Genomic DNA, 10,812 nt, shown 5'->3' with positions numbered 1-10,812 from the left:
GTATAATGTATAATATGACATTTGTAATGTCTTTATTGTTTTGAAATTTCTGTATGTGTAATGTTTACTGTTAATTTTCATTGTTTATTTCACTTTTGTATATTATCTACCTCACTTGCTTTGTCAATGTTAACACGTTTCCCATGCCAATAAAGCCCCTTGAATTGAATAGATAGATAGATAGATAGATAGAGAGAGAGAGAGATAGAGAGAGAGAGAGAGAGAGAGAGAGAGAGAGAGAGAGACCACCTAAAAGGAAGTGATTCCCAAACCTTCCACAACAAAGCCATCACCTACAGAGAGATGAACCTGGAGAAGAGTCCCCTAAGCAAGCTGGTCCTGGGGCTCTGTTCACAAACACAAACACACCCTACAGAGCCCCAGGACAGCAGCACAATTAGACCCAACCAAATCATGAGAAAACAAAAAGATAATTACTTGACACATTGGAAAGAATTAACAAAAAAACAGAGCAAACTAGAATGCTATTTGGCCCTACACATAGAGTACACAGCGGCAGAATACCTGACCACTGTGACTGACCCAAAATTAAGGAAAGCTTTGACTATGTACAGACTCAGTGAGCATAGCCTTGCTATTGAGAAAGGCCGCCGTAGGCAGACATGGCTCTCAAGAGAAGACAGGCTATGTGCTCACTGCCCACAAAATGAGGTGGAAACTGAGCTGCACTTCCTAACCTCCTGCCCAATGTATGACCATATTAGAGAGACATATTTCCCTCAGATTACACAGATCCACAAAGAATTCGAAAACAAATCAAATTTTGAAAAACTCCCATATCTACTGGGTGAAATTCCACAGTGTGCCATCACAGCAGCAAGATTTGTGACCTGTTGCCACGAGAAAAGGGCAACCAGTGAAGAACACACACCATTGTAAATACAACCCATGCTTATTTATTTTATCTTGTGTCCTTTACCATTTGTACAATGTTAAAACACTGTATATATATAATATGACATTTGTAATGTCTTTATTGTTTTGAAACTTCTGTATGTGTAATGTTTACTGTTAATTTTTATTGTTTATTTCACTTTATATATTCACTTCATATATTATCTACCTCACTTGCTTTGGCAATGTTAACTCATGTTTCCCATGACAATAAAGCTCTTGAATTGAATTGAATTGAATTGAGAGAGAGAGAGAGAGAGAGAGAGAGAGAGAGAGAGAGAGAGAGATAGATACATAGATAGATAGATAGATAGAGAGAGAGAGAGAGAGAGAGAGAGAGAGAGAGAGAGAGAGAGAGAGATAGATAGATAGATAGATAGATAGATAGATAGATAGATAGATAGATAGATAGATAGATAGATAGATAGATAGATAGATAGATAGATAGATAGACCGACAGACCGACAGACAGACAGACAGACATTGCTTCAATTCAGCCACAAGAGCATTAGTGAGGTCAGGCACTGATGTTGGGCGATTAGGCCTGGCTCGCTATCGGCATTCCAATTCATCCCAAAGGTGTTCGATGCGGTTGAGGTCAGGGATATGTGCAGGCCAGTCAAGTTCTTCCACACTGATCTTGACAAACAATTTCTGTGTGGACCTCGTTTTGTGCACAGGGGCATTGTCATGCTGAAACAGGAAAGGGCCTTCCCCAAACTGTTGCCTCAAAGTTGGAAGCACAGAATCTCGAGAATGACAATGTATGCTGTAGCGTTAAGATTCCCCTGCCTGAACCATGAAAAACAACCCTGGACCATTATTCCTCCTCCACCAAACTTTACTGTTGACACTGTGCATTGTGGAAGGTAGTGTTCTCCTGGCATCCGCCAAATCCAGATTCATCCGTCGAACTGCCAGATGGTTAACCGTGCTTCATCACTCCAGAGAACACAGGTTGTAGCAACCTCATGATGGGTACAGGAAAATTAGAGTATCATGTAGCAACCTCATGATGGGTACAGGGAAATTAGAGTATCATGTAGCAACCTCATGATGGGTACAGGGAAATTAGAGTATCATGTAGCAACCTCAAGATGGGTACAGGGAAATTAGAGTATCATGTAGCAACCTAAATCTATCGATGTTACATTGAACTGGGTGAATGGAATATGAATGGCAGTTAACCAATATGCTGTAATAGAAATAAGGCCATGTCCATTAAAAAAAAAACGCCCTCCCTCCTCTTAAACGTCACCAACCGCCACTGCCCTTCATAGAATGGTGAGGATGGCCCAGCACATCACTGGGGGTGAGCTCAGAGCCATCCAGGACATACAGTGCCTTGCGAAAGTATTCGGCCCCCTTGAACTTTGCGACCTTTTGCCACATTTCAGGCTTCAAACATAAAGATATAAAACTGTATTTTTTTGTGAAGAATCAACAATAAGTGGGACACAATCATGAAGTGGAACGACATTTATTGGATATTTCAAACTTTTTTAACAAATCAAAAACTGAAAAATTGGGCGTGCAAAATTATTCAGACCCTTTACTTTCAGTGCAGCAAACTCTCTCCAGAAGTTCAGTGAGGATCTCTGAATGATCCAATGTTGACCTAAATGACTAATGATGATAAATACACTCCACCTGTGTATAATCAAGTCTCCGTATAAATGCACCTGCACTGTGATAGTCTCAGAGGTCCGTTAAAAGCGCAGAGAGCATCATGAAGAACAAGGAACACACCAGGCAGGTCCGAGATACTGTTGTGAAGAAGTTTAAAGCCGGATTTGGATACAAAAAGATTTCCCAAGCTTTAAACATCCCAAGGAGCACTGTGCAAGTGATAATATTGAAATGGAAGGAGTATCAGACCACTGCAAATCTACCAAGACCTGGCCGTCCCTCTAAACTTTCAGCTCATACAAGGAGAAGACTGATCAGAGATGCAGCCAAGAGGCCCATGATCACTCTGGATGAACTGCAGAGATCTACAGCTGAGGTGGGAGACTCTGTCCATAGGACAACAATCAGTCGTATATTGCACAAATCTGGCCTTTATGGAAGAGTGGCAAGAAGAAAGCCATTTCTTAAAGATATCCATAAAAAGTGTCGTTTAAAGTTTGCCACAAGCCACCTGGGAGACACACCAAACATGTGGAAGAAGGTCAGATGAAACCAAAATTGAACTTTTTGGCAACAATGCAAAACGTTATGTTTGGCGTAAAAGCAACACAGCTCATCACCCTGAACACACCATCCCCACTGTCAAACATGGTGGTGGCAGCATCATGGTTTGGGCCTGCTTTTCTTCAGCAGGGACAGGGAAGATGGTTAAAATTGATGGGAAGATGGATGGAGCCAAATACAGGACCATTCTGGAAGAAAACCTGATGGAGTCTGCAAAAGACCTGAGACTGGGACGGAGATTTGTTTTCCAACAAGACAATGATCCAAAACATAAAGCAAAATCTACAATGGAATGGTTCAAAAATAAACATATCCAGGTGTTAGAATGGCCAAGTCAAAGTCCAGACCTGAATCCAATCGAGAATCTGTGGAAAGAACTGAAAACTGCTGTTCACAAATGCTCTCCATCCAACCTCACTGAGCTCGAGCTGTTTTGCAAGGAGGAATGGGAAAAAATGTCAGTCTCGCGATGTGCAAAACTGATAGAGACATACCCCAATCGACTTACAGCTGTAATCGCAGCAAAAGGTGGCGCTACAAAGTATTAATTTAAGGGGGCTGAATAATTTTGCACGCCCAATTTTTCAGTTTTTGATTTGTTAAAAAAGTTTGAAATATCCAATAAATGTCGTTCCACTTCATGATTGTGTCCCACTTGTTGTTGATTCTTCACAAAAAAATACAGTTTAATATCTTTATGTTTGAAGCCTGAAATGTGGCAAAAGGTCGCAAAGTTCAAGGGGGCCGAATACTTTCGCAAGGCACTGTACATGCTAGGGGGTGTCTGAGAAAGACCCAGCCAACCGAGACATGAACTCTTCTCTATGCTTCCGTCCAGCAGGCAGTACAGGTGCATCAAAGCTCAAACCAACTAACTCCCACTGACGAAAAAAGATTGCAGTTATACACTGTTGTATAACTGTAGTTAGAATGCAGAATAACTGCAGTATGCTGCAAATACTGCGTCCAATATAACGCAATTGTTTTTACTGCAGGCATTTTGCAGTGTAACTGCAGTTACAGTGCAATCACTGCGTCCAGAATACCACAGTCGACTGCAGTTACTGCACTTTTACTGCAATTTCAAAACCACTCTCTTTTTTTGGTAAGGGCCTAAGCAGCTTCTATCCCCTGGCCATACATGGCTAACTATTACTTCTCTCCCTCTCCCACAGACTATCCACACTGACTCTAGGCCCATCCACAGGTCTCTACCCACTCTGACACACACACCTTCACTGTCACTTTTACACACACACACACACACACACACACACACACACACACACACACACACACACACACCCTCACAGCCGCACTGCTGCTAAATTATTATTAATTTGATGTATTACTTCCATTATGCTGCAGTTCATTGTTCATTGATTATTGATTGCATCCCCATTAATATCGTCCAATTGGTCACTATTAATCCTGATTACGTGTTGATATTACCATTAGTATATTACCATAGTATTTAAATATTCCTGCTACCAGTCACTTTTCAGCTCAGTTTACACTGCTATGTTGTTTATTGTTATTAACATTATTACTATTTATCCAGCTACCAATCACTTTTGCCTCATCTATGCCTGCCTGCGTGTACATATCTACTACCTCAGCTCCTCGAGTATCCCTGCTCACTGTAAATTTGGTACTGACACTGTTTTCCTTTTTCTTCCTTTCTTATCTCTTATTTTTCATGACAAATAACATTTGAAACCTAATTCATATATAGATAGATACATACATAGATATCTGCACATCTTGGCGTTGTGAGCGAGGCTACACTACAGTATGGTTCATTCAGGGGATGCATACTGTACTGAAGTTACTCAAACTCTCCCAAGTTGATACTGCTCTGCAATTCCATTGGCCAGCAAAACACTGGGAAGGGGTGGGAATCTGTTTCTAGAGCCCCCTTATCCCCATCCCTCCTCCTCCCGACTTTACTTTCAAACCAACCACAGAAAGTTGCAGTGGGGGACTTGAAACTGTCTGATTGGGCCATGCAAGTTGCACAAAGGAAAAGTCAAGCAGCCTCTTGTAGGCGAACAAACAGCAACAGTTATTCGCTCACCGGGACTACTGCAGAAATTGTATCAATTATTCCGTTATTTATTGCCAAAATACCGATGTTTACAGAATATAAAAAGTATCTGTAAATGGCATGACTTTATCAGGTTAAATTGAGGATATTTTTTTATTGATCAGCTCACAATGAAAATGGATTTTCAAACGAGTTGTGTGACTTTTTTCGCACTGATCATGCCGTCAATGATGGTATCAGCGCAAGGGGATAATGGCATTGCTTTCCCGGACCACGGATTTTGCCAGCCTATTTCAATCCCACTATGCACGGACATCGCCTACAATCAAACTATCATGCCCAATCTGGTGGGACATTACAATCAAGAGGACGCAGGACTGGAGGTGCACCAGTTTTACCCCTTGGTAAAGGTACAGTGCTCGCCGGAACTTAAATTCTTCCTATGTTCAATGTATGCGCCTGTTTGTACAGTTTTGGAAAAGGCCATTCCACCCTGTCGCTCAATTTGCGAGAGGGCAAAGCACGGCTGCGAGGCGCTCATGAATAAATTCGGGTTCCAGTGGCCAGAACGCCTCCGGTGCGAGAATTTCCCCGTGCTTGGAGACGGGCACATTTGCGTGGGTCAGAATGAATCTACTGCCACTGCCCCGCCCGTACACATGCCAGTCCCTGGAACCCCTGGCGTCCATGTCTACTCCACATCAGACAGGCCTTTCCGCTGTCCATCTGTGCTCAAAGTCCCCACTTATCTGAATTATTCGTTTCTGGGGGAGCTGGATTGCGGAGCACCGTGTGAACACTCCAGGAGCAGTGGAGGCTACATGTTCTTCAATGACAAAGAGATTTATTTTGCACGCATATGGATCCTCATCTGGTCGTCTCTGTGCTGTGCCTCCACCCTATTCACCGTCACCACCTACCTAGTGGACATGCAGCGCTTCAAGTACCCGGAGAGGCCCATCATCTTCCTCTCTGGGTGCTACACCATGGTCTCCATAGCCTATATCGCTGGCTACTTCCTGGGGGACAAGGTGGTGTGCAATGACAGCTTCACCCCAGACGGATATAAGACCATAGTCCAGGGGACCAAGAAGGAGGGCTGCACCATCCTCTTCATGATGCTGTATTTCTTCAGCATGGCCAGCTCCATCTGGTGGGTCATCCTCTCCCTCACCTGGTTCCTGGCAGCTGGGATGAAGTGGGGGCACGAGGCTATTGAGGCCAACTCCCAGTACTTCCACCTGGCAGCCTGGGCTGTGCCCGCCGTGAAGACCATCAGCATCCTGGCCATGGGGCAGATCGAGGGGGACGTGCTCAGTGGGGTGTGCTTTGTGGGCCTCAACAGCCTGAACCCCATACGGGGCTTTGTCCTGGCCCCCCTCTTCATCTACCTCTTCATCGGTACCTCCTTCCTCCTGGCCGGCTTCGTGTCCCTGTTCCGCATCCGCACCATCATGAAGCACGACGGCACCAAGACGGAGAAGCTGGAGCGCCTGATGGTGCGCATCGGGGTGTTCAGCGTGCTCTACACCGTCCCCGCCACCATCGTCATCGCCTGCTTCTTCTACGAGCAGGCCTTCCGCCACCACTGGGAGAGAAGCTGGGTCAGCCGTAACTGTAAAGGCTTAGCCATCCCCTGCCCCATGCAGTACACCCCCCGCATGGCCCCTGACTTCACCGTCTACATGATCAAGTACCTGATGACGCTCATAGTGGGCATCACCTCTGGGTTCTGGATCTGGTCTGGCAAGACACTCCACTCCTGGCGCAAGTTCTATACCAGACTTTCAAATGGTAGGCATGGAGAGACCACTGTCTAGGGAGGGAGGCCAAAACATGGGACTTGTTTTTGGACATTCATTTGGATGTTTTATAGTGTGTTTTTCTCCCTCCTATTTGTTTACTCACTGTCAGAGACACAGTGGTACTTTTATACATTGATCATCAGATACTGTCAGTATTTTTATGGAACGTTGACACAATTTGTAAGAAGTCAAATATTGCATGACAAAATCAAGCTTTTTGGGGGGGGGGGGGGGGGGGGGGTCTTGACCAAAGAACAAACTGTTGCTCACCTGAAGAAAGGCCAAAACCTCAGAATGAACAAACAACAAAGGTGTTCAGTGGATGCCATGTGCTGAAGTGCTCTCTCTCCTCCCCCACTCTGTTCCTACTCCTTTTTTTAAAAGTTACCAGCCATAAAAACTCTCCAGTGTGATTGAGAATCCAGCTGGGAATACAGTGAGCGGGGGAAGGAAGGAGGCCTGAAAGGACAGGCGGCCATTTTAAGAACGTGTGAGATGTAATTAACTGCAACTGTAAATAGGAATTGTAAAATATAAAATTATATATTTGTATTTAAAGAAAGGACATGTTTTGTTTTGTCTTCCGACAGCCGTAGTGCCTGGTTAACTCTAGCACCCCTTCTGAAAGGAGCCATAGACACACTGTCTCTTAGTGCTGTTTTCACTGGCAGAATGACACATACACATTTGAAGTTTCTCCTGTCAAACCCAGATCTGTAATCATTTTCCTTCTGATCTATCAGATCAGGGAAGCTGGGTTGTAGTAAAGGCAGTCTTTGGCTGTGCACATTTTCCCTAGCTTAGCCCTTCTCCTTCCTCTCGTCTCCCCCCACCAATTAAATCCCTTGGAGCTGAGCTGAGCAGCAAGAGAAGCTGGGTGGTAGGGGTGAAGACAAGCCTGCAAGGACACTGGTCATGTCTCCAGGGGGGGGGGAAGCTAGCCCTAATTGTCAGTACTATACTCCATTATCAAAAAGTCACACCAAAAAGATCCACTTCTGGAGACAGTGTTGCTCAAACTGTTCAAATAATTATCTAGGAAAACAAAAAAATATTTTGACAAAACAGAATCAAAGAAGAATGTGGTATTTTAATGTTGTGGCGTGAAAAGTGGTGTGAATCTGTCAACCACAAATGTATCTCACATGAATTGCTGGGAGGGAAGGGGATGGGAAGGTGACGACAAAATAAAAGACACATGATTTGATTTTTTTTTTGTATTGTTGTGTGTGTGTGTGTGTGTGTGTCCTGTGTTGTCTTGACTAGCAGGATTATTTTCTTGATCTTGTCCATTTCGTTTGTCTTTTGAATTGAAAAGGGATTTCGTTACCACGACATTACGTCTCAGGATGTGCTAATATCATAGTTATAGTATGGAAATGTTAACACTACAAATATGGTCACTGTCTGAAAGTGAGGGTTTGTCGATGAGGGTTGGAAAAGGGGGTCCCTGTTACCATATTGTTCTGTACTACAGCACAAACTATCCGGTGTCATTTCGAGAGCCACCGTTATTTCTTATAACTGAGTGGTAACATGTTAATGCACAAAGATGTCAGTGAAGTTACAAAATGGTGGTCTCTGCCCAACTTCACCAGGTTCATCATCAATTCCCAGTTCCCTAATTAAATGACCATAAAAAAGGGATTTCTACATCATGTTATAAAGTTATTGTTCAACACAAATGTGATGGGGTTGAAACCTGTATGTCTTGTGGCCTGGCTGTGGTTGGAGGGGGCTTAGCTGTAGCTCGGTGTACGTACCAGGTTCAAACTAACAATGCCCCCTTTGGAAACAATCCAAATGCTGGGCATTATAAACATCACTGTGCCTCTTTTGAAGAGGGGGATCACATTTGGGCTCTAATGTATGTCCTGAGGCCACGCAGTTTTACGGGCCGGACCCAATACAATGGCCTCCTTCACTCCAAAGTCGTTCAGCTACGATGATGAGGTGCTGTAAGAAGCCCTACTTTTAACGTGCCCTCGTGTGCACAACGCGTGGCTGTATGTATGCGAGCCTTGTCTGTCGGTAGACTTGCCCGTCTGTCCGCATCTCTCTCTCTCAGCTATCTCTCTCTTGCTCTCTCATGATGTGTGGCTAAAATAGGCCTCTACTCAAGAGAAGTCTCCATCACGCTGCCCTCGCCAATGTGTTGACAGTTGAGTCATACCTCAACATCTGTTAGCTCTCAGACTGTGTGGCGACTGCCACGAGGATGCATTACCCTGACGCGGCTCGCCAAGGTACAGGGGGTGAGGTAACGCTGGATACCTGGAATGACATACCCTTAGATGGAATATTAGCTACTATGCCAATAAGAACTTGAGTATGCTACTTTGTGTGTGTATATTTCTTTGCGAACATGGCATTCGTCTCTGCATGCGAGTGAAACGAAGGGAAATAATGGTGCTTGGCTTCACAGAGTACTTTATCGTTCAAGAACCTTTTTAAAGTAAACACAATATTGATCTGGAATCCCCCGAGTGATGCATGGCTGAAACTGAACCTCATCTGTGGTGATGTAATGAAATAAATGTAGTGCAGGCTGGAGAAAGGGGATACTCCCTGGATCCCCAACACCTCCAGCACGGAGGCTATGAGGAATACTTCCAAAGCATACTGTAAGCATACAGTGCCTTCAGGAAGTATTCACACCCCTCGACTTTTTCCACATTGTATGGTGTTACAGCCTGAATTTTAAAAATCGAATTGAAATTTTGGGTCACACAATTTTGGGTTACACACAATACCCCATAATGTCAAAGTGAAAATATGTTTTTAGAAATGTTTACAAATGTATTAAAAATGTAAAGCTGTAATGTCTTCAGTCAATAAGTATTCAACCCTTTTGTTATGGCAAGACTAAATAAGTTCAGGAGTAAAAATATGCTTAACAAGTCACATAATAAGTTGCATGGACTCACTGTGTGCAATAATAGTGTTTAACATGATTTTTAAATGACTACCCCATTTCTGTACCCCACACAAACAATAATCTGTAAGGTCCCTCAGTCGAGCAGTGAATTTCAAGCACGGATTCAACCACAAAGACCAGGGATGGTGTGGCAAAGAAATTAACTTTTTGTTCTGAAAACAAAGCTTTATGTTTGGGGAAAATCGAACATATCACTGAGTACCACTCTTCATATTTTCAAGCATGGTGGTGGCTGCATCATGTTATGGGTATGCTTGTCATCAAAAAGGACTGTGGAGTTTTTTTAATGATAAAAATAAATGTAATAGAGCTAAGAACAGGCAAAATCCTAGAGGGTAACTTCACCTTTCAGCAGGACAATTACCTAAAACAAGGCCAAATATACACTGGAGTTGCTTACCAAGACGACATTGAATGTTCCGGAGTGGCCTTGTTACAATTTTGACTTAAATCATCTTGAAAATCTATGACAATACGTGAAAATAGCTGTCTAGCAATGATCAACAACCAACTTGACAGAGCTTGAAGAATTTCTTAAAGAATAATGGGCAAATATTGTACAATCCAGGTGTGCAAAGCCCTTAGAGACTTACCCAGAAAGACTCACAGCTGTATTCGCTGCCAAAGGTGATTCTAACATGTATTGACTCAGGGGGTGGAATACTTATCTAAATCAATACATAGTGTTTTATTTTCCATTAATTAATTAAATATATTTTTCATTCCACTTTGACATTATAGAGTATTTTGTTAAGATTAGTTGACAACTAAATCCATTTGATTCCCACTTTGTAACAACAAAATGTGGAAAAGGTCACGAGGTGTGAATACTCTGAATAGCTCCTGCATGTAAGAAAGGGATAGAATTGGATTACCAATTTCTCACCTAATCTACAACAAGAAATCTACAGAGG

General features: G+C 43.2%; 1 protein-coding gene across 1 annotated transcript; it reads left to right on the top strand.

Annotated features, from left to right (window-relative positions):
• Positions 1-4,773: 4,773 nt before the first annotated feature.
• On the top strand, positions 4,774-8,167 carry LOC110485166 (frizzled-2). Its single transcript, XM_036940968.2, has one exon. It carries the CDS (start codon positions 5,326-5,328, stop codon positions 6,973-6,975), a length of 1,650 nt encoding a protein of 549 aa, XP_036796863.1. The 5' UTR covers positions 4,774-5,325; the 3' UTR covers positions 6,976-8,167.
• The last annotated feature ends 2,645 nt before the right edge of the window (positions 8,168-10,812 follow it).

This window comes from Oncorhynchus mykiss, chromosome 13 (assembly GCF_057628025.1).
Source record: "Oncorhynchus mykiss isolate SJ-2025 chromosome 13, ASM5762802v1, whole genome shotgun sequence".
NCBI classification, from domain to species: domain Eukaryota; kingdom Metazoa; phylum Chordata; class Actinopteri; order Salmoniformes; family Salmonidae; genus Oncorhynchus; species Oncorhynchus mykiss.
This window is presented reverse-complemented; position numbering and strand designations above follow the sequence as displayed.